The sequence below is a fragment of the Blennius ocellaris genome (genome assembly GCF_963422515.1).
Source record: "Blennius ocellaris genome assembly, chromosome: 18".
Classification (NCBI taxonomy): Eukaryota; Metazoa; Chordata; class Actinopteri; order Blenniiformes; family Blenniidae; genus Blennius; species Blennius ocellaris.
The window spans coordinates 10,383,754-10,411,711 of NC_137667.1; the positions used below are offsets into that span (position 1 = coordinate 10,383,754).

At 40.2% G+C, this 27,958-nt stretch overlaps 4 protein-coding genes across 5 annotated transcripts; 3 read left to right on the plus strand and 1 right to left on the minus strand.

The window, feature by feature from the left end:
• The first annotated feature begins 1,612 nt into the window (after nt 1–1,612).
• rhag (Rh associated glycoprotein) lies at nt 1,613–9,553 on the plus strand. Its single transcript, XM_080513694.1, has 10 exons — nt 1,613–1,893; nt 5,463–5,646; nt 5,798–5,948; nt 6,031–6,178; nt 6,338–6,504; nt 6,596–6,733; nt 7,459–7,580; nt 7,702–7,775; nt 7,893–7,966; nt 8,236–9,553. The coding sequence occupies exons 1-10, from the start codon at nt 1,698–1,700 to the stop codon at nt 8,308–8,310; spliced, it is 1,329 nt and encodes a 442-aa protein (XP_080369820.1). The 5' UTR covers nt 1,613–1,697; the 3' UTR covers nt 8,311–9,553.
• A 1,085-nt stretch (nt 9,554–10,638) lies between these two features.
• LOC308143548 (protein yippee-like 5) lies at nt 10,639–12,769 on the plus strand. 2 transcript variants are annotated; one of them, XM_080514398.1, is made up of 3 exons: nt 10,639–10,809; nt 11,574–11,736; nt 12,202–12,769. In XM_080514398.1, exons 2-3 carry the CDS (start codon nt 11,596–11,598, stop codon nt 12,421–12,423), a joined length of 363 nt encoding a protein of 120 aa, XP_080370524.1. In that variant the 5' UTR covers nt 10,639–10,809; nt 11,574–11,595; the 3' UTR covers nt 12,424–12,769. The 2 variants fall into 2 exon arrangements, with proteins under 2 accessions (XP_080370524.1, XP_080370523.1); XM_080514397.1 differs by having other exon boundaries at nt 10,639–10,802.
• Nucleotides 12,770–13,599: 830 nt separating this feature from the next.
• On the plus strand, nt 13,600–19,191 carry slc35a1 (solute carrier family 35 member A1). Its single transcript, XM_080514418.1, has 8 exons — nt 13,600–13,749; nt 13,908–14,088; nt 14,996–15,155; nt 16,236–16,388; nt 16,533–16,599; nt 16,863–17,039; nt 17,120–17,254; nt 18,404–19,191. The coding sequence occupies exons 1-8, from the start codon at nt 13,740–13,742 to the stop codon at nt 18,535–18,537; spliced, it is 1,017 nt and encodes a 338-aa protein (XP_080370544.1). The 5' UTR covers nt 13,600–13,739; the 3' UTR covers nt 18,538–19,191.
• A 76-nt stretch (nt 19,192–19,267) lies between these two features.
• On the minus strand, nt 19,268–27,531 carry rars2 (arginyl-tRNA synthetase 2, mitochondrial). Its single transcript, XM_080514419.1, has 20 exons — nt 27,405–27,531; nt 27,189–27,262; nt 27,008–27,110; nt 25,471–25,554; nt 25,292–25,392; nt 25,151–25,206; nt 24,620–24,703; nt 24,460–24,536; nt 24,209–24,367; nt 23,995–24,101; nt 23,427–23,522; nt 23,294–23,354; nt 22,740–22,816; nt 21,993–22,117; nt 21,740–21,807; nt 21,532–21,641; nt 20,484–20,579; nt 20,312–20,386; nt 20,142–20,205; nt 19,268–19,374 (listed from the first exon to the last, which is right to left on the minus strand). The coding sequence occupies exons 1-20, from the start codon at nt 27,438–27,440 to the stop codon at nt 19,288–19,290; spliced, it is 1,740 nt and encodes a 579-aa protein (XP_080370545.1). The 5' UTR covers nt 27,441–27,531; the 3' UTR covers nt 19,268–19,287.
• Nucleotides 27,532–27,958: the final 427 nt, after the last annotated feature.

The following is a 27,958-nucleotide window of genomic DNA, read 5'->3' on the forward strand; positions in this document are numbered from 1 at the left end:
CTTAAATCTAATAAAAGAAGACAGGTTCAGAGCAGAAGAAGCTGATGTGAGGGCACATCTGTCATCGTCATGAATGAATGACTGTTATACTTAAATGTTAAATCCTCCCATGCTTTTCAAATTTACCAGTTTGCACACATGTAAAAAAAAAAAAGTGGGCTTTTGACTTCTTCCACTGAAACAACCTCTACAGGATGGAAGAAAATCCTGCAGGGCTCACTGATTGAATAATGAGTTGACCAAAGTAGATTAGTTGGAGCACTACTACACAGTTCTTGATATCTCTCAACATTTGGAAGTAATTTCCCAAAGGGTCTGGGAAAACCCTCAGTGCTCCCAGCTCCAAGACAAACACAAATGTGTTGCTGGCAATGATTACCTACTCCGCTCATTCACAAAGCTCCTGGCCTCAACGCAGGACCTCTGGCTAGAGGTAATTTGGCGAGAGGCCTCAGATCGTCGCTGCCCTCACAGTGGGAGCCACTTACTGGATCAGAAGGCACGGGTTGCTCAGAGCTGACGTACACTTGGACTGTTTCCAGTGGGAAAGGAAGAGGAGACTCGGTAGTGAAGGACCTAAACTGTGAAGAAACATGAGCACGGCTACACACGGTGTCTAAAGAGGTCATATGTGGAATGACAATGTGCAGCATTTGGTGAGGCAACATTACACAACTCGCCGAGCTCCAAAGAGGCCGCTATGGAAGGACTCCGTGGGAAAGCAGAGATATTTGAGTTTTTGAGTTTTTCATGTGACTTTCTACTCAAACCTGAAAACCAATCATTTGTATGTAATGCACTTTTTACACTACTGTATTAAGTCAGTGTTACATTCTTGGTTGGTTTTTGAATCTATGGCAGTAATGAACAACAAATCCTTATTTTATAACTGACATGGCAGAATTTATCTGTTTTTATCACAACACATTATTGCTTTCACACAATTTAGTGGTTTCTTTTCACACTACATATGTTTCCTGCGCATGTTTTCTACACTCTGCAGCACTTTCAAAATGTTTGTTAACAGCTGATAACGACAAGTGTTTCGTGGTTGGTTTCCTTCGCCTTTGTACAATCTACCTCTGAAGTCAAGACTTTGCTTGTTGTGATCAAGCAATGTTTTTATTTTTATGTTTAGGAAGCTGGAGGTGCGTGAGTCAAAAAAACTAGTAAAATGCTTTATTGTCATGGGAGAATTTAAAATAGGGGAACAATGATCAGTAGAGTGAATGAAAGAGAAACTGGACTGTAAAAAGACAATAACAACATAGCTTGCTAAAAGTCTTTATTTCTATTTTTGTGGTGGCAAAAGATCAGTCTGAAGTTAAGTCATGTCAAGTCAACAAACATAACTTGACAGTGAAAAATGAGCGGGAAGGAGCAGTCATTAAGTCTTTTTCTCATGTCCGCCCACTGGCCGGGTGTCATTATATTTGTGTTTTGCTTTGTCCCCTCCGCTATCCACAGAGGAAACCCATCCCATGTATGCATGGTGCACGAGGGGGGTGTTGACTGGCGAGGCCCCAGTCTTCAGCCCTGCCATTGGTCACCACGAAACCTGCATCAGTTTAAAACCAGATGCTGCCTTCTTCCCTCCCTTCACACCGTCCAGCCTCCCATAGACAGATAGGGGCAGACAGGCAGCGTTGGTGAGCGTGTGAGTGACTGTGCGAGAGATAACCAGAGTTCGTCTCAGCATGCCAGCGTACGCCACCAACATGAGGTTGAAGTTTCCCATCGTGGCCTTGGCTTTTGAGATTATCACCATCATCCTGTTCGCGGTGTTCGTGGTGTATGATGATGGGACACGTCACGGGAACGGGCACGGACATGGACATGAAGAACCCTCCAATGAGACTCGCCCTGAACTGGTCCGCATGGATCTCTACCCAAGTAAGTCCACCAAGACCTGCGTGCTTGAGGAGGCCCTGCTTTTGATGCCTCCGTTTCTAATCGATAAATTTGGTTGAAAAATATGAACAGCTGGTATTGATTGTTGTTTGGGGAAATATATTTGTAAAAATAGAGAAAACACCTGGAGAGCCGGATTCAAATTAAGTTTATTTCAATTAAATAAAGTTACAAACATACAGTCGTATAAGGTTTCTGAGCATTGGTTCTTTATTCTTAGACTCTGTAGTGCTGTGAGCCCATTAAATGCATACACAAATAAATAGATATGTTTCTTTTTTTATTGAGATACCACAAATTCTATTTTGAGGATCTAATTTTCCAATTACTGACATTGAAGATTTTTTGGGGGGCTGTTTGCAAGGAAGGTCTGCTGAGTGCAATAAGAGGAGTCATGGGGTTGCATTCTTGTCTGTCTCAAAGTCTCTTCAAACAGCTGAGATGTCAAAGGGATCCTGCAGGGAAAAGTGTCAGCTCTCACACAGAGGAGGTCACATGTGATTCAAATGTATGTGTCCAGCAGAGCTAACAATGCACAAACACAGGTGGTAGCCATCGCAGGAAAAAACAGTCAGCATGTAAAGCCATAAATTGTGAACGTAAAGGTCATTTTGTTGAAACTCTTTTGTGAGTGAAAGTGACTTCTTTGCCTGCTGACCAGTTATCTTCATGAAGAAATCTGCTGCAATGAACTGCTGGTTGACTCCACGAGTGCTTTGGGTGTGGCGGGAGTGAGCTTGAGCATGTCTTCAATTTCAGATGCAACGTGAGAACCTCTGTTCCATGCATACCAGACATCTGCAATTATGGATCTAAAGCAGAATTGATAAGCAAAATAATGTGTAGTGGAGCCAGTAAAATATATAATGTTTTTATTATTGTGGAACAAATCAGTTAAAAAAGAAATATTTGTGACAAAAACATTTTCTGGCTGTGTGATATTATGAAACAAACCAGACGTCATGACTGTGACACAAGATGAGTTGCTATAAAGGAAATACACCAGTATTTAAAAGAAAATAATCAATAGAAACTAATAATTAATCATTCTGCACTGGTTGTATCAGTTCTATAATAATAGAATTGCTCTTGAGGGGATTCTCTCTCTCTCTCTCTCGCTCTCTCTCTCTCTCTCTCTCGCTCTCTCTCTCGCTCTCTCTCTCTCTCTCTCTCTCTCGCTCTCTCTCTCTCTCCTCCATTTCTTCTGAGGATTAAATGTTACCTAACATCTGGGCGTGGTGCCAGCAACGCTGCTTTCCAATTCTATCTCATCCTCATCCTTGAGCTCCTGTTCACAATAAAAAAGCTCAGACTACATGGAAAGCAAATCTGAGTCACCCAGATGAGAAACAGAGAGGGGTCAAAGAGCAAGTAGAGGGCCAACTGGGTCCTCTACTAAACAACTCCAAAAATGAGAGCCCAGGCAGAAAGCTGAAAGCTGGTGCAAATATCTGCTACTTGTGTTTAAAAAAAAAAGAAAAAAACCTTGTGATTTATATTACAGAGATGATGAGATGACATCACAAACACCAGGATGTATTTTTGTCGGATCTTAATGAGATTAAAAAAAAAATTGTTTCTTGGCTCATGCAAGAATATACTGTTAGCAGATGTTTTCTTCCACTTCAGTGGTCCTCACTGGGTTTTTTAGTTTTATTTTCCTTCTTCACTAAAGTACCAGAAGATGTGTGAAAATATGCTGACATCCTCTATATGCAAATATCGCAGATGAATAGGTGTGGATGGGTTTATTCTTCCTGATATTTTCATTCAGTAGCTGCTGCATTTTAAATACAAGCATGCAATATGTAATACACGAAGAGTGTTATATATTATTGAAAACTGATGGAAATATAAACATATACAGAAACAAATAATGAATAATGTTTTTGCTCTTCGTAAGTCACTCACATAAACAATTGGAGAGTTGAGACTGTTATGTGTAAAACATAGAGGAATAATCCAATAATAGGGTTAGGGTGAAGGTTCCAATAATTTGCATGAGTCCATTTGGTGTTTTCCACATTTTTTTCAAATAAACTTAAATAAATAAGCAAATACATGTTAACATGTCACATAAACATGCTGATGCTGAACATACCTGCAGTACGTTTTATTAAGGGGACATTTCAGTCCTAATGAAACACTATTTGAGGACTGTGGTGTTCAGTCATAAAGATTTTATGTAAATACAGGGTGCTAAAACCGCCATAAAATAAATGTATTGGAAACATTGTTTTGGTCAGTTGTGCAAGTTCGATTGTATGTAAATTTCTTATATTACTGTTTGTATATAATTGTATCCTTGTTTATATTAATTTTATACATTAAATACTACTTCACTCACCCACTTATTCCAAGTTTGTGAGAAAATGTATATGGTAGCCATGAAAATTGAAAACTAAAGTAAATTTTCTAGTTTATCTTTAGTCTGGACTGTCCATATGAGCTGCTGGTAAACATTTGTGGAAGTCCTCAGAGTGGACCCTTTTAAAGATGAACCACTTCCAATGAAGATAGATGTGATGGACATATTGAAAAGTAAGGCCAACATAATCCTTAGCTAAGGATAACAATGAGCTAAATAACTTTATATGAACTAAAATTGTTTCTGAGTCAAGTTCCATCCGGGACAGGTCACCAGTTAATTACAGGGAAAACACAGAGAAACAATCACGTGACATGAGAGCACGAATCTCTAAACCACTGTATGACCTATTGTTACTGATAGAGCCTCTTAAATTATGTAAAGTGGTTATTAAACAAATAACAACTAAACAAACTAAATGTTCTATGGTCTTTTTCAAGATGAACAATGACTTGGCTGAATCAAGCAATAGTAGTACTAGTAATAATGTTTTTTATAACACGGTGGAAACATCACATTGTTTTCCAGCCTGCACGTACCTCCACCCTGATGCATTTTCCACATAATCACGTCAAGGTTCAAGTTTTGGTAAACAAGACTTCCACTTCCTGGTAACTCTTGGAAAGCCGTTCAGAACAAATCGTCCTCAAAGTAACTGGCCTGAACCCAGATCACCTCAGAGTGTATCCCTGTTAATGTCTTGTGTTTTTCTCTGTGTTGTTACACTTGATAACATTGCAAAATAACCACAATAATACAGGATTTTATTCAACCGAATGCCTTTTGCTAATGGTTCTCAGAGATAAAGGTCCAGGAATTGTAAGTCCGAGCTTGCTTAGATCGTATGTACTTCATAGAAACACATTAGATGGTCATAAACCTGACAGGAAAAGTAGGGGAATTTTCCATGAATGCAATTTGCAGCCTGATTAAATTGCTCTTCCTGCAGTTCTGGTCAGACAATAACAGCGCTTGTTGATGAGGAAACGACTCTTGTGAAGTTCAATAGCAGTTCAATAAATCACTGAGAGGACAAAGTTGTAATAGGTTGACTGCATATCATTAAGTGTATTTTCTGATTCAATTTGACGTGCAAAGTTAACTGAGTTTAAATTGTGATCGTCACAGCAAAAACATATGACTTTGTCACCGTATGAGCTGACGTCCTTCCATGGCTCTTCAGTGTTTCAGGATGTCCACGTCATGATCTTCATCGGCTTTGGGTTCCTGATGACGTTCCTCAAGAGATATGGCTTCAGCAGTGTGGGCCTCAACCTCCTCCTGGCCGCCTTCGGCCTGCAGTGGGGAATCCTCATGCAGGGCATCTGGGGCTTGGACGACGGCAAGATCAAAATCAACATCTTCAAGTATGACCGTCCTGCTCATGTTGGTTTCAAATGGACAAAAATGCATTCAAACACCCGCTGCCAAATGATTTTTTTTTTTACTTTAGGAGTTGGCAAAATTTATTTGGTTATTCTCCTTCCCTTTTGACACACATCTCTCCTTCTCCTACAGAATCATCAACGCAGACTTCAGCACAGCTACAGTCTTAATCTCCTTTGGTGCCGTTTTGGGTAAAACCAGCCCTGTGCAGCTCCTCATCATGACCATACTAGAGATTTCCATCTTCTCCATCAATGAACACCTGGTGGCTGAAATTCTCCATGTAAGTTCGTGTGTCTGTGTGTGACACACAAGCTAAATTCAGTACTATATTCAGGGGTCTATATTCATGTTTTCTTTCACAGGCTAATGATGTTGGCGCGTCGATGATCATCCATGCATTCGGGGCCTATTTCGGCCTGGCTGTAGCTCGAGTTCTTTACCGACCAGGTTTAAGAAACGGACATGAAAACGATGGATCTGTTTACCACTCTGATCTGTTTGCTATGATTGGTAAGAGGCTGTTAACTCCTAAAATAAAGTCCTGATAAGTCATGTTTGTGGCAGTAATTGACCTTCACTGGTCTCCTGCACACGTTTGCCATCTAGTGGCCATAAATAGGACTGACTCACTTACAGAACGTTTTGACGCAAGCTTCTTTATTACTACAGGAACAGTGTTCTTATGGATGTTCTGGCCCAGCTTTAACTCGGCCATAGCTGAGCCGGGCTTCAATCAGTTCCACGCTGTGATCAACACCTACCTCTCCTTGTCTGCCTGTGTGCTCTCTGCCTACGCCATCTCCAGCCTGGTGGAGCACAAAGGGAAGCTGGACATGGTCAGGCACCTTTTCTTTTCCAGTTAAGACAGTTTAATGAGTTGGAACACACAGTTTGAGTCAACTGTGTCAATGTTTGTTTTCTCTATAGGTGCACATTCAGAATGCCACCTTGGCTGGAGGCGTTGCAGTGGGAACATGTGCTGATATGAGCATTGGACCATTTGGGGCCATGCTGATTGGACTGGTGGCTGGCATCATCTCTACCCTTGGCTTCAAGTTCCTCACCGTGAGTGGAAATATGAAGACGTACAAATAAAACATCAACATACATCATTGTAGTTAACAGGCTTGAGTGAAAATAGAGATTGCTTTAAAACTGATCTATTTTGTTGAGACAGGCAATAAATCTCAAAAGAAAATGTTTTAAAATTTCTATCACCAGTCCATACTGAGTTCTGAACTACTACAAATCTTCCACTCATAGTGATAGAAATACTAAATCAGGTAGTAAATAAAGACATATGTTCTTTGAATTTCCAACAGAAATACCAGGTGAATGATTATGTATTTCAGATGAAAAACATTTCCTCATTATGCATTTAAATATAAATATTCGAGATTCTATTTTAGTTTCTCAAAAGGTAAGATTTGCACATATTCATTCATATTTTAGTTTACTTTATTCTGTATGAAAGCTGTTTAAACATCATTCTTCACTCTGCTTCCAGTCAAATACAAACTTTTTTTTTTTATTTCGTCATTCTGGGAAGCTGTAAGGACATGTTTCCACAATCTGCTGTTTTTTTATTTTTATTTAATTAGTTCGGGTAATAATTATTCTTATTTGCCAAAGAATCAATACAACACCAAAGAGGTTTTAATCAGGCAAACACGTGTTGTAATTCTCTATATTTGGTGATATCAGGGCAGAACTTCAAGCTGTAAATTGACATTCGAAATAAATGAAATCAGTTGGACACTATAGGATTTTTTTTCCTCCTTCTTCTGCAGCCAATCCTGGCATCCAACCTGGGTATCCAGGATACCTGCGGTGTCCACAATCTGCATGGCATGCCTGGCATCCTGGGCGGTCTGGCTGGTATTGTAGCTGTGGCTCTGGGCAAGAGTGACAGGTAATGACCATCTCATGCACCATACATTTAGCATATGATGATACAAGCACACACCAAACACTGTTGCAGCTTTAACTAACTTGTCAACTGAATAAAAACCCTTTTCTCTCTTCTATTTCAGTGGTAGTGCTGCCATGCAAGCTGCTGCTTTGGCTTCGTCCCTCGGGTTTGCCTTGGTCGGGGGTGCTGTTACAGGTAAATGGAGACAAACACTATAAATGTGTCACATTACTGGTAAATTCCCATGCTTGATATTATTATTTCACAAGACGGCAAATGTGAGTGATCAAGCGAATCATCCTCTCTGTATAGGTTTAATAATGAGGCTGCCCTTCTGGGGACAACCTCCAGACCAGAACTGCTTTGATGACTCTATTTACTGGGAGGTAAGAAATCAACTTTCTTATGAATATTATCTGTACATTGTGACTCTTGAGCTTCTCGCTTGCAGCAGAATAATCATTGATGAATGAGGAATTTTGAGGTCCTAATAAATTGATGTGAATCTCAGCGTCAGGCAGAGTTTCATTCATTAAAAAAACTAAACAAAAACCTAGTCTGTCTCTGAACTCTGTTAGTAAGGTCTGCAAATTGCAACTGTGTGATTTTGGATTATTTCACTATGTTACAAATATGTTGTGTTTTGTGTTTCCAGGTTCCCGAGGAGGAGGAAGAAAATGAAGAGAGCCTGGCTCATGCAGATCACTCCAAGAACAAAGCAGAAGCTTAAATGTCTGCCTACAGTCGTCTCACGGGGATTGTAGCTGCACTGTAGCCAAATTTAGGAAATCTATTTGTCAGTTATGTTAATGAAGGTTGGAAAAAAGACAAAGCCACAAGTTTTACAAATAGTGTAAAACACATTTTTTTTTTAGAATTTAAATTTGAATTTGTAATCCCATGCGACAGAAACATTTAGAGACAAAAACATGAGCGATAGATGCAATGAATACGAGAAAAACAAAACAAAAAAAAAACAATACAGTTCAGGGATTTTCTTACATTTAAAGCTTTGATTACTACATTATGGGTCACCATGAAAAATACACGCGTATTTGACTGTTGATACACAACTATATGTATAAGCTTTTCTTTATGCCATGTTATATTAAAAAGAGCATAAAAGCATGTTTTAAGATATTAGCATAATTACCATTTTCCCCATGATTCCTCATAGATTATTTTATATTTTCATACACCTGGTATATGCAATTGTGCCTAAGCTTAAGTCACAGAGAGGATGTGAAGTGGGTTTTGAGCCGCTGCTTGGCGTTACCTCACTGGAGCCCAGACCTCATGCGAGGAGTCTGAGCGAGCAGCAGCTCAGCTCTGACGTGGGCAGGGATAGTCGTATGATGCTCCACTTTTCTTCTCTCATTTCCGAATATTTCCGACAGGCAGCTATAGAGTTTAGCTTTCGACTGGCTGTCTTTTAAGGGTTTGTGTTATAATCTGTTTTCTACTTGCAGCAAATGCATTCTTCAATGTAAATACAGTTTATTTCTTAAATGGATTAACATGGTCTGTTTTAACAGTGAAAAAGCCACTGGTACCGCAATTTACATACTGACAAGAGGTTCAAATGTGACAATGAACTGTTTTGTCATTGTATCAGTCGTCTTTTGATCTCCTTGTTGGTAAGCACTATTTCTGACAGATTTTATTTTCAACAAAGGCGGTTGAAACAAAAAAATTATATATCACAGGATCAGCGCTTACGTTGTGTCATTAATGCTTTTAAACTGCATGAACGTAATGTGATGGCGAACACGTGTTTTTCAAGTGTTTATCATCCAAACACAGATGGAACTGACGACATGTTGAGTTTCTCAATGCTATTCTGGTTTATCAAACATTTTAGGATGACCAGGAGACTGAAACACATCAAGATTTTGTATTTTTATACAGTTGATGTATGCTTTATTTTGTATAATATACTAATACTGTTACAATAAATTTGTTTTTGTACAATGCACGTTGTCATGTGTTCATTTTTGAGGCGACATTATAACAAAATCAACAGCAACTGAAACATCATTGTTTAAGTTCAATTAGTTCAGTAATATTTTTGGAAGTGATAAAAACACATTTAACAGCTTACTCTATTTGAAAAAGAATGGACTGTAAATAGACAGTGTTCATTATAACTCAAATATAAAGATACATCATTAGATAATCTGATCTTTGACCTATTGAATTAAGGCTGGTTGAGCTCTGTAGATTTATGAGACTTCTATTGACTATATGTTCCCAATAATATGTAACTTTGATAGTGGACAATCATTTGATCCATATTTACCTGTCAGCAAACATCCATCAGCCACAATCCTATACATCTCTAAAACAAAAGGGTTAACATTATTGTTTGAAATATGATATTTGGTTGGAAAGAAAATCTGCACAACACAATTTTCCAAAAACTGAAATTCCATCCTTTGCATAATGAGTTTGTATTACTCAGATTTATAATTGTAAATAAAACAAAAAAAACATTGATGCACTACGTCAATATATTTTCACATGTAAATAAAGAGGGTGTTGGGTGGGAAAATGATAAAAATAGTATGAACGTCAGGAAATAATGTTACAGCACCTAATAGTTTTAGTCTATTACTATATTGATTGCTTGTTTCCTCGTGTCTTGACTGATGGTGTTTTATGTTTGTGTGTTTGACTGTCAAAGCACTTTGTGAAATAAAGTTATTATTATAATTGTTATTATTATTATAAAAAACTACACAAGCCAATTTAACAAAGAAGTGGAAAACATACATCAAAACCAGTATAAATTAAGCCATTTGGTGATTCCAACAAAAACCAAAGTCTGTTCAGAGTAAAATCCATGGGTATCTGGTCTAATTTTTCACTGAATTGTTTTTTTTGTTGTTGTTTTACTTTAAATTGTAATCAATGATTAAATCATGAGGGAAAACATTTCATGAATCACACTGAGGCGATGTGATCAGTTTACGCGCTGACGTCACGTCTTACGTTCATACCGTATTGCTTGCTGTAGAGACAAAGACCGTAATACACTTCGGGGCGAGTTAGTTTACCGTGTTTTTCAGAGACGAATACTGGCTTTACCGCGGCTCACCTCGTCTGTGTGGAGATACGAACAGCAGACGGAACTTGGAAAGATTGTGGAAGTCGAGAACCAGAGGAAATTCGCGTGTTTCCACGTCCGAAACTCCGGTTTCTTTGACGTCTTCTCCGCTAACGGTGCGAGGTTTGTCTATTGTTTGTGTGATTCGATGTGGCTTTTATACATCCTCCGATCACGTCTCAGTCAGAGCACATTAGATGTTTTGGCTCGGTTTTGTTGTTGAATTAAATCTATTTCCGTGTTTATTATGAGATAGAAGCGTGTGGGCTTCGTGTTGACATACCAGCCAGGCCTGGTGATGCCTTCAGGTGACTCGTAAATTTGGACATCAATTGATTTCGTTGCTTTCATTTCAAGTGATTACATTATAATTAGTTGCAGCTTGTTTATAACTAAACATTGATGATCAACAATGACAAAAAGAAGAAAACAGCAACAGTTGTACTTTTAAGTGTCAAGAATGTATCTCTTTTATAATAATACAAAAACATTATATGTATTATTTTAATAAAGCACATATTTAAGTACTGGGTTTTTTTTTCTACAGGCCCATCATGCCATACAAGCAATAATACTGGAACTATAAGGAATTCTAGATTTTTCAAATAAAAAGCTTTTAATAAGCGGTGGCTTTATACTACAAAAGATATTCAGGGATGATAGTTAGATTGCAAACATCACATAATTACTAATTTTGCTAAAGAAACAATAAACTTAATTGAACTGTCATAGCAAAATGTCTCTAATCATTATGATATATTTATTTTGTTCTATTTACTTTCACATTATTTGATAGTAAAAAGATTTGTTCAGTAGCAATGACTCACGACTATACTCTATTACAATTGTGAGAAACTTCATGAACATTGCTGCTTTCTTTCCACTAGGCTTTTCTTGCTGTTGGATAAAATGGGCAAAATTTTTCTGGATCACATTGGAGGGACTCGTCTCTTCTCTTGTGCCAACTGTGACACCATACTGACCAACCGGGCTGAGCTCATCTCCACACGCTTCACTGGAGCCACTGGCCGAGCTTTCCTGTTCAACAAGGTGCCCACAAGTCACATGAGACAGTTTCCCACTTGCCCTGTGTCTGCAGCATTTCTAAATGCAAATAGCCAAGTGTTTGTGCCATCTTCACACTAACAAAACTAACATTATGAAGACATTTAGCATTTTGACGACGTGTGCTGTTGTACCCTGCCTTCTTCTAATCCCAGCTGTGTTTGACGTCATCCTCCCATAACCCTGTGTAAGAGATGAATTGATGGAATTACATATTGACAAATTAATTTGTAGCACAATAAGTAGCACAATAAAGCTAAATTGCACACAAAACTAACAGTAATGATGATTTATTGTAAGATTGATCAGATCCCAACAAAAACTCTTTTCAAGATATTGTTTGTTCGGGATTAATCAACTTGAACTCATTTTGCATCTATGACAGTTTTGCAGCTCTATTAAAAGCCATTACCTGCAGTGGCGATAAACATGTGATGTTCTAACCTTCAGGTGGTGAATCTGCAGCACAGCGAGGTGCAGGACCGAGTCATGCTGACAGGAAGACACATGGTGAGGGATGTCAGCTGCAAGAACTGCAACAGTAAGCTGGGCTGGATGTACGAGTTCGCCACTGAAGAAAGTCAGCGCTACAAGGAGGGTCGAGTCATCCTGGAGCGGGCCCTGGTGAGAGAGAGCGAAGGCTTCGGGCATGTTCCCTCAGACACCTCCTGAGTTCAGTGCTCAAGTCTGAGCACACCAAAACTCCTCGTCCAGCACCAGTGCATGGGCCTGCATGGACAAAATCCCATATATCAGCAAAATAAAAATCTACCTGCCAGATTTTGGGGAAAAGTTCAAGCAAGAAGTGGATATTTTCACGTCATATCCAACGTATAACTGGGAATTTCTCCTGAAATACAGTTATGGTTCAGCTCATTTGAAATCTGCTGTAGTTGTAAATGTGTCCAACAGGCTGTGGTGTTGCATGTGCTGTTGGCAGCTGAAGTGAAGATGATTTGTTGATGCAAGAGGCTTTGACAGACAAGACAAGATTCAAATAGTGAATCTCAACAGAAGACTGTTCCAGTTGAGATTGTTGATGCCGACTACTATTGTTATGACAATAAACCTGTTTTGAATCTGCTAAAAAAGATTTTCATTATTTGATTTCCCAGCATATTTTTATTTCTCAAAAGAACGATAGTTTAGATTTACAAAGGTATTTCTCAAAGTAAAACAACTACAAGAAAACAGACTTTTGAAGTACAAAGATGGTATAAGATAATTTCTTTTGTTTCAGGAATTAGTTTAACCTTATTAAGAGTTCACATGTTTTCAAGAGGATCCAGTCATGTTTTACAGCAATAAAGAGACCACACCTCTTTCTTCACAATATGGTTTGTAATCATCATAATCCATGTTTCATCACACCGTTGTTGCAATAGGCCTGCTCCAGCACTCTGATTCAATGATCAAATCTCTACATTTGTTTGTTTCACACAAAAAATGGTTGAATTTCACTTATTATTGAACAGTTACCTATCCAATTAAAAATGCAAATATAGGAAGTAAACGTAACCACAATATACAAAGCAAAAGTAAAAATCGTCCATGATTAGTCGCTATTGATACCGTGTCAGTTGAGATAATATAATGATCTATTTCTCTGTGGGATTTACACGCCATTTCTATTCTATTATATTCTATTCTATTCTAAGTGATGTCACATCAGTTTCTGGAAGTTCTCAGAAACTTCCCACATTCCCACTTGAATAGCGTTCAAAAGTATTTTTGTACTGGCAAGTGGCAGTTCACTGCGGTATTCCGGGGTGCTAAAAAGAAGCGCACCCCTCGGTGACGTAGCCACGGCGATGCATCTTGGGAGTAGTATGCTTCCTGACAGGAAGCTAACAGGCAGTGTAGTCCATGCGCCGCAGGTCGGGTAGCATTCCGCCTTTAGTAGAAGATAGTTCTTATTTTCATGGCATGTAAGGCGAGCTGGACGACCGACATCGCTGCCTCTCAGACGGACACAAAGCAGAGCAACCATGGCCGGCGGTGAGCTTCAATTCCTCAAGCCAGGCCAGCCGGGAAAGCTAACGTTAGCTCAAGTTAAAGCAGGAATGAAGAGGAACCCAAACCGGGATGAATTTTGGGAAGACGTGAGTCTTGTGTGCTTGAAAAGACGAAAACAATGTATTTCTCTATTTCTTCAGAAAACGTCAGCGTGATCTTCAAGGTGTACTGCCTGGGAGTGATGACCATGGTCGCGGCTACATACACGGTGGCTCTGCGGTACACTCGGACCACCGCCACACGGGAAATGTATTTCTCCACCACCGCTGTTTTCCTCACCGAGGTCACCAAGTTGATCATCAGTCTGGGGATGCTCACAAAGTAAGTCCCTGAAATGTATAAAGTCCTCCAAAGTTTAGCCAGACATTTGCTCATATGTGTTGACTGAAGAGACTAAACATAAAGACCGTGCAGCCACTGGGAGGTGAGAGTCCTATCTTTATTTTTTTTACAAGTAAGTACAAGCTGTTTCAAGGAAACAGTCATTGCAAAAACTCTATGTATGTCTGTCCCTTGTCTTATTGGTTGCCGGAAAATTTACATTTCATGGAGGTGCAGAGATTGTCCACTTTCTGTTAAAGTCATGCCTGCGCCATCAGAAAGTTTATAGCGGTCACATCAAAATGCCCCCATCAGGAAAGTGATGAATACTCTCTCTTTGGCTTGCAATACTAATTATTGTACTTTTACATCGATGCTCTTCTTGACTGCCAAACCAGCTGTGGAAAAATTGTAATCCAAACAAACGCTCAAGCTGTGATCACAACCGCTGGTCTTCATGAATTTGATTCTGGTGTTTGTGGTCATCGTCCTCTGTGGGAGAATTGTGTTTGAAGCAGGCTTGACTGGTCTGACTTGATTTAGGTTTAGCTTTTACCCGCAACTGTTCATTAAACACAATAAGAAAATGTCATGCTCATCTCATGGCGAATATTGGTTTAAACAATAGGAACTTGACTGATATCCAGTCACTTTTTACCGACTGGATTGTTGACAAACCTGAATCGGTGGTGCTCGGTAAATAACCTCTGGCAGGACGACGGGGTTTTGCTGAATAACTGAGCATTTGGGAGTCTTTTGTAAGGGATAACAAGACAAGAGTCTGACTCTTTCAGAGTGACTTTCTGGTTCACTGTATTGGAAACACGTTGTAGAACAAACGATATACCAGCAACTTCCACTGGTTCGGTTGATGTCAATGTTTCTTTGTTTGTGTCTTCTTTCTCAGGGAAACGGGAAGCTTCGGCCGACTCAGAAACACAATCCTGGATCAAATCATCTTCAGCCCTAAAGAGCTGCTGAAGCTGAGCGTGCCGTCGGTGGTGTACGCCATCCAGAATAACATGGCCTTTGTTGCTTTGAGCAACCTGGACGCAGCAGTTTATCAGGTAGGACCTGAATGTGTTTGAACCGCTGGTCAGGTCAACATATAGATTCATGCATCGCCCACAGTCGAGGGTGTGTTGTGAATTTAATGACTCTGTAACGAGCACTTTAAGCAGCCGCCAAATGTTTTGATTCACTTGAACACACTCTTTCCCTTGTCCTCCCTTGAGAAACTGAAAACAAATAATGTTTGTCTTTTCAGGGTAACCCGCTTTCACTCTTATTCATTTGTGTTCATTTTTAATGATCTTAAAAATGCATTGCAAGTTCATTATTTATAATGTATAGTTAATTGTATTTGGGTTTATGATTCACTACACCTGTTCATTGTTCCTCTCCCTTTCCCACCCTTCCTCTGGATAAAGAGGGTGAAAGAAACTGAATGAATAGACAGTTTGCTGTGGAAAAACAAAGTATTATTGCTCTATGTTTGTGTATTTATGTCGCATTGAAACTTTACCAATATCAGTTGCTTTAATTCTTTCTTTGATGCAAATTTTCAGACTGTGAATGTATTATTTAGGTTGCTGTTAAGTTGAAATGTAATACTTGCAGCTTTAAAATATGTACATGTTTTTGTTGATCATTATCATAGTTGACAGATGTAAAAATGATCTGAGAACAATCGCAAAGATTCTGTTGCATTTTGAATGTGTGTGTGCTTACTTAGAATGTCAATGTGTCACATTTAAAGGTTGGGCCTCTGTCCCAGATGGATTGTTGCAAAGCTTATCAAGATACTCTCTTATCATCCTTAAATTGGCTTTTATTTGCTTTCACGCTACACTTGCAGGTCCTATAATTTCCTGCAGTTTAAATTCATTGTCATCACTGAGAAAAACACTGCTGTATGTTACTAATTGGTGCTGGATAATGTGTGGAGGCACAGTCACATTCATGACCTCCAGGCGAGACTTGCAGACAAATCCAGAGGAGCAACAAAATCCACTATGTCTCAGCACACACACAATAAAGGAATGACATAAGATACATGCACATAGAAGTATGATTACAACTGCCACACCGGTATGATTTGTTCCTGTTGTATAATTTTGTTGTGCATGGTTTTAATTTCTGTTTAGGTGACCTATCAGTTGAAGATCCCGTGCACGGCCCTGTGCACAGTCTTCATGCTGAACCGCTCGCTCGGTCGGCTGCAGTGGTTCTCCGTCTTCATGCTCTGCGGCGGCGTTATACTCGTCCAGTGGAAGCCTGCCGAGGTCACCAAGGTCCAGGTGGGGGCAGAGAGAGTTAATGCCTCAATGCTACGCGCTAAACTTTTCTCCGTGTCACTATTTAGAATTCGGGTGTTTTATGACTGCGTGACCTTTCGTACAATTCGCCCTGTGGCTCATATTGAGTTATATTGTTTTCCACAGGTTGAGCAGAATCCCTTTATTGGTTTTATTGCCGTCGCTATAGCAGTCCTTTGCTCTGGATTTGCAGGTACAGTTGGAACTCGACCCACGAAGAGAAGTTGTAAAAGTTGTGCTGTAACTATCAATTCCTCTGCTACTTTTAACTCGACACACGATTTTTTAGTTTAACCACATTTTACTTGGGTTTGGTGCTTTGCTGCAGCATTTAATTGTTTTCACAATGTATTTTTGCGTTGTGGATAATACATTTCTAGTAACTTTCTATATGTACTAAATAAATCTGTGGAAACTTCTTGGCATCTAACCGATGTTTCCAACTTTGCGGTTGAGGCGTCTACTTTGAGAAAGTGTTGAAAAGCTCCGACACGTCTCTGTGGGTGAGAAACATCCAGATGTACCTGTCGGGCATCTTGGTCACCGCCATCGGTGTTTATGTGACCGACGGAGACGAGATCCTGGAGAAAGGCTTCTTCTTCGGATATACTTCCTGGGTGTGCTTCGTCGTGTGTGAGTACGACTCCACCTGAAGATTCTTTAATGCTCACTTAGTGTGTGTGTGTGGCTGATGTTTCTCTCTGTGTGTCCAGTCCTGGCCAGTGTTGGTGGTCTGTACACGTCAATAGTGGTCAAGTACACAGACAACATCATGAAGGGCTTCTCTGCTGCTGCTGCCATCGTTCTCTCCACGGTCGCGTCCGTCATGTTGTTTGGACTGAAGATAAGTAAGTTTGTTTTTTTGTTGTTTTTTTCCCCCCCCCGTCTTGGGAACTGCAGTCGGAATGTTCCCTGTTCGTCTGGGCTTCAGTGTCTTTTTGTGTGGAGTTCGCATGTTCCCACGTTTTCTTTGTGTCCAGCTGATCTTCTGTTTATATGATTTTCTCCAACGCAGACAAACTGCATAAAGTACGACACACAGTGAAAGGTCTCAGACTTAATCCCTTTCAGGTTCAGTGCCTTCAGACACATAACGGGAAGATAAGCAAACAGTGCAAAAGTATGTCTGTCCTAACCAGATCTTCTTTGATTGTTATACGTTGCGTTCCCTGAGGGCAGCTCTTTAGTGAAAGCCATGTGAACGTGTGACAAGAGAATCATGTGAAGATCCGAGACTAATCTCGCCTTCTTAGTTGACGTTTGTCAAGTGAAAACATGTTTCCCTGCTCAATAAAATTCTCTTTCTGCTTTAACATTAAAATAGTATGTCTAAATAGAGCAGTGCAATTTTTCTTTAACTATATACAGTGTGTAAACAAAGAGTAATGCAAAATTATGTAGGAAGTGTATATGTAGAAATAAAATGGGACTTATTGGAGCATAATTGCTGCCAGTCCTGACACACTGGGACCTGTGTGTGAGCAAATCTCCTGTACAGCCTCAACTATTCAGAACATTTTGACAAAAAAAAAACTCCTGTCCTGTGTCACATACATCCATCTTATCAGCCACCTGTTTGTCACATTGTAATCGCCACTCTTACAAAAACAAGAATAACTGGGCTGTCGGTTTGGGCCCGGCTCGTCCTGTGTGCCACTCCCATGAATCGCTGGGTGACAGTCAACAAAGAGTATCGACTTCCTTACATGAGTAGTGTTGATTGTATTGTGCATGTAAAATCGTTCGTGCGCTTTCAGCGTCAAATGAGGTCAACAAACGAAAACTTTAGAATCTCTCTCGTTGGCCAACTTGCTTGCTAACTAAATCAACTGTTGTATATTTTGTTAGGTGTAGATGGAACTCTTTGAAATGTCGATTCAGTCATTAAATGTACTTTAAATCTGCCACTCACCGGAGGCAGAATCTATATTTATTTTTTGCCTTCTTGTTATACAACTTTAACGCATAATCTTTCTCTCGCCTTCCACTTTGTGCAGCGATCACCTTTGCCTCTGGCGCGATCCTCGTGTGCATTTCCATCTACCTGTACGGACTCCCAAAGCTGGACACGTCCAAAGTGGCGCGACAGGACGCGGACAAGGTGGACAGAGAGAAGCTGATCACAGTGTGAGCAGCTGGTTGCAGCGGAGTCCGGGGGCGGGGCGGGGGGGCGGGATCCTGTTTTTTGTTGTGGAGTCCAAAGTTTAGGCACTTGGGTTGGGAGGAGATGAGCGACAGAGGTCACTGCTGCAGACCGTTCGACTGCGTGTCCAGTTCGCCACACAGCTGAAGCCCGTTTCCAGTTAATGCAGGTCTGCTCCTACCTCCCTCCACCCACATGGGACGTGTGACAGTACTGTGAATTTGATGACATGTTCACGTTTTTCACTATTTTTAAATGTCACAACAAGCTGCTTTTTAAGTTTGTGAATATTCTGATACAATCAATGAAGTTTTTGGACTCTCACCTCCGGCCGCGACTATTGATGGCAGTTTTACTCTGAAGCCTTCGTATCGCCGAACATGGAGAAATATCACAACTCGCTTATCGGAGAGATATTATCGCCAATTGATAATTATTCTATTTTAAATTGTGCAATGTGAGTGTTTTAGGTTCATATCTTAATGTGCTGAATGACGACAGACTGCAATGGTGGTTTGGTTTACATCATCTCTCACTCGTGTCTTGTCTTTTTTGTTGTTTTTGTACCACTTTGTGTGTTGCCTTGTTTTGAAAAATATTTGAAAGCCTTTAATAAAACTGGACGCAAAGACGTGACAAGGAGCCGTTTCATGTCGTAGTAAACTGCTCGCAGTCTTCATTTTCAAAAATGTATATACAGTTCAAATTCTCCAAACTTGCAGACTTTGAAGCCGAATGTCACATTTTATCCACCGGCGAGATGCCAAGGATCCTCATGGCGTTAGCCAGGACCGATCGCGCCGCGGCGAACAGTCGTAACCTCGCCTGTAAGCAAGAAAAAACAAGACCTTTTTAAAAAAAAAAAGTCAAACCTTTGTTGTTTGAGCCAGCTGTTATTTGTGCGCATTCATCTCCAGCCAATCATTAACTTCTGCAGCCTCAACAAATCACAATATGTTTGCTTTGAGGTGCCTTCATACCAAAAGTGGTTCTCCAGGGAAACAGATTGTAATCTACACCGTGTTTATTTTGAAATGCAAAAACTGTATACAGTACATCCAATGACGATACAGGAAGTTGCAGAAAGCTAGACAATATTGATACATTTTTTCTTTTCATGACCAATGTATGCACTGAATGTAATAAAGATGATATCAAAAGACCATAATAAAAGCCTCTAACTCGCAGCTGTACAACGTTCCCAGCTATTTATTGTAGTTATAATCAGTAACCATTATCCCGGGTGTTTCCCGCTCCACCATATACATACAGTATATTGTCTTAATATAAACTTAGAATAAGAAATAAGCTCAAACGTATAACTTCAGTATTGAACCGGATGCTATTTATTTTTTCAGCCTTTCACAGAAACCAGAGTAAAAATAATACTTGACTCCTTGTCTGGGCGTCGATGTTTCTCTGCTTTCTCGTTTAATTTGCATTTTCCACAAGTCAATCATCGAGACGTAAGAAAATGTTTAAGTCTCCACATAGGCTGACTGATGATGCGTTCATAGTTTATTTCCCATATTTGGATGGAGGTCAGGATTCATGTAGTGTGTTGATTTTACAGGAGGTGTGTTTGTTTCTACCTGAGCCACATTCTGCGGGCTTCCTTTCACCGGCAGCTCTCTGTGTGCCGAGGCGACCAGGTGGCTGGGAGACAAACAGCGATTACAAGAAGGCGACAATGTCACTTTAAGGAATACAAACACTGAGTGGCGGCGGACCAGCCCTTCAAAGCCAACATCCTGTTCCTTACCATAGCTTCAGTGTAAAGTTAACCAGGTGTCTGGGCTGCAGGTCCTGAGCCGAATGATGCAGGATCTCGTCGTAACTGCAAACAGAGGAGCTCAGGTAGAACTTGAACAAACACTGACAAACAATGTATATTCACTCCATCCTCTCGGGCAGTATTGGAGTTGTTTGCTGACCGGAGAAGGTGCCGGAGGATGAAAACACTGGTCTGCTCAGGCAGGAGGGACGGATTGAATGTGGCTCCATCCACACCTTCGTTCCTTCGTATTAAGCTAGTGCAAGAACATCACACACACACACACACAAAAAGAAAATATTGATGCACCGAAGGATATTTTTACTTTTTGTATCAGCAAATGTGAGCTTCCTGTGTTACTTTAAAATCATTGATATTCTGTAAAACTTGATTTTGCTTCAGCGAGTGTTGAATGCACACGACAAACTAAGAAATTCAGATCCTCAAAGGAAACCAGAAAAGTTTCACTTCCATCTACTTTTAATGTCGTATATCTGACTCCATGGTTAAAAACAGTTTAGAATCGTTTGGTTGTATAAATACGCATATCCACCAAGGACACTCTACCTTCATGATTATGGGTAAAACTCTAAAATCTGCTTTACTTCTACCAGTCTCACCAGGTCTTTACACAAGTATCTGTACTTCCGCTTAAGTAGAGAAGTAAGCTATAATAACTTATTTTATCTAAAAGTCTGAAGATTTTGAGTAGTTTTGGTCATCCTATATCTTAATGTATCGGGAAGAAAACAGGAATTCTTAAACTTCCTGTAAATTTAATCCTTACTATTATTTACCAAGGTACATTTCCAAAAATCAAAACTTTTTAAAACTATTTCAAAAGTGAATTGCTCAGATTGACTGGATGTATTAGAAATAAACTGAAATATTCCAACCTTTTTTGATTTCTCTTGTTTGTGTATCTAAAAACATCTGGCAGTTTCGAGGTTTGGACAGTACATTTGTATCTGGAAGTTCACTGGTTTGAATCTCAGTGCATCTGTTGTTAAAAATGTTTTATTGTTAAAAGTGGTGACTTTATGTCCCAAACTCTAGTAGCTGCAAACCATCTTTCTAACTAAATGAGACAAACTGAGGCTTCTCGAGTCAATAATGACTTTTACTCATATGTGACTCAATACACCTTTTAGCTTCAAAGACGGGGACAGTTAAACCATCTGAAGATTCCTGAGATATCTCCACGCTACCTGCAGAGTCGAGCGTGTGTGTACTGCAGGAAGACGCCAGTGTCGCCCTGAGCCTGCAGCATCTGGTCCCAGTCAAACTTGTAGTCAGATAGCAGTGGGCCTTTGAAGTCCTTATCGCCATTGTTTAAAAAAACCAAAAAACAAACTTTAGACAATTTACAAAGAAACGTAGTGTGACTTGAACCTGTTGCATACTGCGATCGCTCACCTGAACTACGAGTGCACTCATTCCTACTTTCTCCGCTGTGTCTGCTGGATTCTCCATTTCTTTTGTCGCTGTGAAACGAAACAAACACAAAGTTCACATGATTGCCACATGAAAGTGTTTTTATCCCTCCTATTGTGAGCCACATTTGCTTCTTTTTCAGTGGAATGACAAGCTTTTAATCCTTTTACCACAGGAAACTCTGCGCCACCGCTTGCTTTTGTTAAATATTGTCTCAGAGTGTGGCGGGCCTTACTGTTGGTCTGGCTCATGTTGTGCAGCATCCGGGCCCGAGCCTCATCCAGAACGTCCTCCAGAAACACCACCTCACCCGTCCGGGTCTTCATGCCTCTGACCAGACCGAAGGGCACATGTCGACACCTACAGCCGGGAAGGAACACTGAACATTACACCCATAACAAACATTATGAGAGTGGAAGGTGGAACCAAAATGTCCTTACCACTAAGGATAAATTTAGGCTTTAGGCCTCCTCTGAACTTCGTTATATTGTTTCTAAAGAATATTCCCCATTGAAGTGCATTTGTGAGACGAGCTGCAGAGTATGTGGGTGACCAGTGTTGGTCGAAGAAAAGTATCCATGAGGAGGCGTTTCAGACTTCACTCATCCAATCTAGAGTGGATTTGACAAATTCTTATTGAGTGCAACACACAAACTCGGCTCTGTTCATCCCACAAATTCATGCTCCGTCCAAATGAGGCAGCTTTAATAATGCAATATATAAACCAGCAATCTAACAGTAACATTGATACAAAAAACAAAGAATTAACCAACCACAATCCGCTTACTTTTTATGCCGCTCAAACACAATTAGCCTGTAATGTACACAAAAATATTATTTCCTATTCTATCTACAGCGCCTACACACTGGTCCTGGTACCCTTTAATTGTTAGGCTCCTTTTCTGACAGAAAACGTCTAACTATCCGTAGCTGTGTGGCCTAAGAGGCTCTCAAATGTTGCCGTTTCAGGTTTTTCAGGTACCTTTTCACCCAAGAATGTCCCATCGTGAGCAAAATCTGGAACAACTGGTGGAAGTGATTTTCTTGACTTTTGTCTGTCTGGAAAAAAGCAAAGCAGACTTGGTGAACATGAAGGCACAGAAGGAATTTAACAAAGTGGCCCCTTCACCTTTTCACAGCTGTAAAGCTTGGATAACTGGTTTCACGGTCACAAACAGGACATCTGTAACTAAAATAAGAAACAGAGGTGCTTCCTTTGGGATTCGGTGAACGACGCCGGTTACAGACTGTGGGGCACCGGTGGTTCAATTTGGTGAAGAAGTTTCCCGAAGGGGATTCATAAAGTATGATTCTATTCAATAAACCTGCACCAGATGTTTGTCTGATTCTGGTTTTTACTTTCTTATCACTCAGGGTAAACATTTTTGACTTTTGAATGAGTCCATGAAGTCATCCAGCAAAAGATAAACGAAGCTCCACAATTCAATTAGATGTTCTGCTCTTTTTTTTGTGACACAGTTAAAAAAAAAAAAAAAAAACACCAGTGTGACCACATTCAAGTTCGCGTGTTCTCACCACATAAATCATCTCATCAAAGTGGTACTTTTCTTTTCGATCAATGGCTGCAGCGATGTCTCTGCAACAAACAAAATAAAAGGTGTTACTAATTGCTACGCTCTTCCCACAGTAAAACGTTGGTCATGCCGACCTGGTGATGTACAACGTGGTGCCGTCACTGCGGAGCAGCGTACTGACGCTGCTCATGTCTCCCTGAGGCGAAAGATCCACAACGCCAGTCCCTTTCCTGCAAATACAAGAAAACAACAACTTAATAAGTCAAGTACACGTGAGCTCAGATAGTTACTGGGTGTAACTGTACTGTACAGAGATGCAAACAACATAGCACTTGGCCAATGCTTTTTTAAAACTACTATTGGAGGAATCCGCAGCTTGTTTTGTTTTAAAGAGTTTTATGTTAAATTGCTGTCCGTGCTATGGTTTAGAATTGCTTGACTTTGTTGGTCACTTTTCTACAAAATAAAACCTTTTCAATCCTGTTTAGCAAAGCTGGAGTTTAAAAGAATAAATTCTAGGTTTATGACCTGTGGATTAATCAATATGGGTTCGAAGTGATCATCAGTCAAGTTTCATGCTCATTTCATTACAACATGATCACTCCAGCGGGAAATGAGCTTTGGAGAATTGTTTACATGTTGTTTTTAAATCTCCAGACATACTAACACACAGCGGTTATTAATCTGAGACGCGCCACGTACTCGGAGGTCTTCAGCAGGCCTCGACTCTGCAGCTGCTGCACCACCTCGTGGGCTCCATGCTGGTGAAAGGACTCCCCGCAGTAAACGTCAAAGTGAACGCCTAAACGCTGGAAAAAAAAACATTTCAAGTGAGCCTCACTGGTCATTTTTTTTTCTGCTGGACAAAGTCTGAGCATCAACGGGAGATTAGTCGTGTTGCGCGAGGGGATTTCACCTCGTAAACACGCCGATACTCGTTCACTGTGATCTCTCTGAACCGTCGCCATAGAGACACCGCCTCGGTCTCGTGCTGCTCCAGCTGTCTGAAGAAGTCTCTGGCGGCTTGGTTCGTGGCCTCGTTGTGCTCCGCCTCCTTGTTCACGCGGACATAAACCTGCAGGAGTGAAAAAGAGACACCGAATACAAACAGCCCGCTGATGCAGAGAGGCCGTGAGCGGCCACGTTTCCAAACGTATTCACACTCACCTCGAACAAATGTTGCAGAGGGTTTTGTTTCAACTTTTCAACACATCCGAACTGACCAAACCCAGCTCCCAGCAAGCCTGAAATCCAGGGACTGTTACTCATTTCATCAACCAAAGTCAGTAAAAGGACACAATTCATGTATTCTGTACAGCCTCCTCACCAAACTGCATTCCCCAGTCTCCCAGGTAGTTCATCCGGATGACTTTGTTTCCCATTGATTCCTTCAGATTAGCAATAAAGTTACCTGGAAAAATAAGTTACAATTTTGTTAATTTGATTTGACTAATAATTTAAATTCAAGGTGCAAATAACCAAGAGTCAACAATTGACCCTTTATCACATCGCATTTAATGGATCTTCCTTATTTACATTAATATCAGTGCATTCATAATGATGTATTGATTTATGATTGGGTATATTAACACAATTCTTAGGTTAAAGACATGTAAATACAATGATGTTCATATAAATTTTACTCAAAGAATATATACAATAACTTATTTACTTTTTGTACAGAATGTGGGTATAACGCTAAGCATTATGTAATTAACAATAAGAATAGCTGCAACACATTTCTATATAATTATATTCAGCTTGTTGTAATAGTGCATCCACCACAAGTGGATAATGCATTTCAGCATTTGCACTGTGGTGTCAGTTACTATTTAACCAAATTTCTACCTAAACTTACCAATAATTGTGGAGCGTAAATGTCCAGCGTGGAATTTTTTGGCGATATTTGGCGAGCTGCAACACAAAAACACATCGACCATCATCAGTAATAGGAGTTAAAAGTGACCTCAGAGAAGAAATGACTTGTGAAAAGACCTGCCTATACTCCACTAATGTCGTTCCTCTTGGAAAACAATCTAAAAGTTCACTATCCAACCCAAATCTGTCGTCTTCTCCATTCCTAAATGGCTCCAATATTTTCTAGAAGAGAGACGGAGAGCAGAAGCACTGAGATCACAGTAAAAGGGTTGGGGATTGTTTTCCACCTTTGTGACGTACCTCAGCGAGAAGCGTACGGTTCACTTTGAAGTTGATCATTCCAGATGCAGCAGAGACGGCCTCCACCACACCATCCTGCTTCAGCTGAACGACGTGAAGCCAATTATAAAGTTTGTAATGTTACTGAGCCACAAATATACAACAGCAGTAGAAACATGACCAGAAAGACAAAACACTCGTGAAAAACTGTTCAATGATCAGGATTTGAAGGGTGAAGTTCAACCTGAAGTGGCCTGCTTCGTCCAAAAAAAACAATTCACAACAGAGTTAGCTGTCATTAAAGACTTCAGGAGACACGAACTCGTCTGTTTCAAATGTTCAAGTTGTTCAAACAGCAATGACACGATACAAGTGATTATTTAGAAAGCAATTTAAAGTCTTTATTTCGGCCAAAAATCAGATTACGGTTGAACCACTACAATCACTGTCATCTGCTGCAAAGACTTGAGTCAATAATGAAATCTTTTGTCAAGACTTTTAATAATTGATTTTTATTGAACTTCCCAAATCATTGTTGCAGCCTTACTTTTTAAAATGTGTTAGTACATGACATGCTTTTGCCTCTGCAGGTAATATAAAGAACTTAGTTTCTGAACTACATTCTGACCTTGTCGCTCCCTCGTGCTGCTAAACTTCATGAGAAGAGTCAGTGATTGACCTCTGACTCTTTTCAGAGGCTCAATCTCTGTTAACATTTTATTGGCCAAATGACCATTATTGGCGGCATCTAAATTCCTTCCGAAAGCAAGTGACAAAAAAAAATCTGTTTAAAAAAAAAAAAATTTGTGATGAGGTGTGAGGTCGGTGCTGTGTATGTAGGATTTGTAGCTCCTGAGTGAGAGGAAACACAATTATATAACCTTTGAAAGACATCTAGCATGAAGTGTGTCCCATCTGAAGCTTTAAATAGTGGAATATGTTTTTTGAGTCATTTTGACACTTTCCATCTGATGTATTCCATATAAATGCTAATATTTCTCAGTACTTCAGTAGCTGCCCCACAATCTGTGCATATCCATCAGCCTAAACATCTATTGTATACATTCCTGTGGCCTTTGTTATACAAGGTGCTTTGTCTGTAAGCCAAAACTGACAGAGCAATTAGTTTTTACTTGTCAAGTATGTTTCATTTGCTGATTGCACTGAATCCCAGTTTTGTTGTCACAGGAAAGGAGCTTTCGTTTTGTTTTCACTTCTTGTTGAAATACAAGGATAAAGACGACACCCCTTCCCCTGGGCTGGCTCCATTCAAACGACACAAAAGAACACCCTTTACACACAACCAGTTTGGCTGCTCCCTTCACTCGTGGCCACAGCAGATCACCCACATCCATCTCACCCTGCCTGAGGTTAAAGAGGACAACTATTACATAGAACGGCTTTTTGTCCATCCTTCACGACACCCAAATAATCTTCTTTAAAATCTGCCTTTAGTCCAACTCCCTGATGGCTTCATCTCCAGCGAAGCCTCATCCCCTTGTGTCACTGGCTTGTGTAAAAGTCCCTTTTAGAGACGGTGTGTGTTTGTACTTCTCACCTGAGCCGCCAGGTGTTCTGTCTGCAGCTGGATGTCTTCAGTGGAAGGTAAAATCCCACAGCTTCGTAAAGGGCCAAGTGCCAGCTTGAAGTCAGCAGACTGCCTGGGGAGGGCAGGGTCAGTGAGCTTTGGAATTGGAGGACAAAATGAGCTGGAAACACCTTGAGAAGCGGCACTTAACTGTTTCTTCAGAACTGGGATTGCCGTCAGAGCTGGTATAAAGACATCCTCAGACTGCTGTAGAGTCCTGCCCAGCTACAAAACAAAAACACACAACATGGTGAGGATTGCAGCTGCTCACACTGACATGCATGTTGTTTCCACTGACTCCAGGGTCACAGTCTGTTAGCATTCAGCACAGCATCGTATTCTTTTATGGACTCCCACCGCACATTACCTTCTCTGCTATTTTTCTCCTAAAAAAACAAGCCATGTTTCTCAAACATCAACTTTAACTTTGAATGGACAAACAGTGAAATATATCCATTAGTACACATTGACGCTGCAACGGCACTTCCTCATTCAGGTCCCGCCTTCTCCCGGATCGTCCAATCACAAGCTCCGGTTTCCAAAACGTCATTGCTCAGAAAAGGAGCGTTCGATTTGTTTCTCCGCTGCTCCCGAAAACAGCGAACGACTATAAACAGTATATTAGAATCAACTTGTTTTTTTGTTTGTTTTTAAATTAGAGTACTTTCTCCCTCTAAGACTATGGTTAAGGCTCCTTTAATGTCATGCTATCTATTATTTCACATAATTTCCAATGGACTAGTGGTATTTAGAGTATTTATTCGTTTTATATCAAATGGGGAATACGGGGGATTTATCTGCAGTTCCCCAAATTTACATAGTATGGCTGCACAGTGGCAATAAATGACTATTGTAAGGATGAATCTGTTCCAGTTCATTGATGTTAGCTTGTTTGTCTGATTGTTTCTACTTTTAAATGTT

Coding starts and splice junctions, on each gene's coding strand:
- rhag (XM_080513694.1), top strand. CDS start 1,698: ATGCCAGCGTACGCCACCAACATGAGGTTGAAGTTTCCCATCGTGGCC. Junction 6,179..6,337: donor TGATCTGTTTGCTATGATTG/GTAAGAGGCTGT, acceptor TTATTACTACAG/GAACAGTGTTCTTATGGATG. Junction 7,967..8,235: donor ATGACTCTATTTACTGGGAG/GTAAGAAATCAA, acceptor TTGTGTTTCCAG/GTTCCCGAGGAGGAGGAAGA.
- LOC308143548 (XM_080514398.1), top strand. CDS start 11,596: ATGGGCAAAATTTTTCTGGATCACATTGGAGGGACTCGTCTCTTCTCT. Junction 11,737..12,201: donor GAGCTTTCCTGTTCAACAAG/GTGCCCACAAGT, acceptor TCTAACCTTCAG/GTGGTGAATCTGCAGCACAG.
- slc35a1 (XM_080514418.1), top strand. Junction 15,156..16,235: donor TGGACGCAGCAGTTTATCAG/GTAGGACCTGAA, acceptor ATTTCTGTTTAG/GTGACCTATCAGTTGAAGAT. Junction 16,389..16,532: donor CCGAGGTCACCAAGGTCCAG/GTGGGGGCAGAG, acceptor TGTTTTCCACAG/GTTGAGCAGAATCCCTTTAT.
- rars2 (XM_080514419.1), bottom strand. CDS start 27,440: ATGGCTTGTTTTTTTAGGAGAAAAATAGCAGAGAAG. Junction 24,368..24,459: donor CTCTGCAACATTTGTTCGAG/GTGAGTGTGAAT, acceptor TCACTCCTGCAG/GTTTATGTCCGCGTGAACAA. Junction 20,580..21,531: donor ACACACGCTCGACTCTGCAG/GTAGCGTGGAGA, acceptor TTCTTGCACTAG/CTTAATACGAAGGAACGAAG.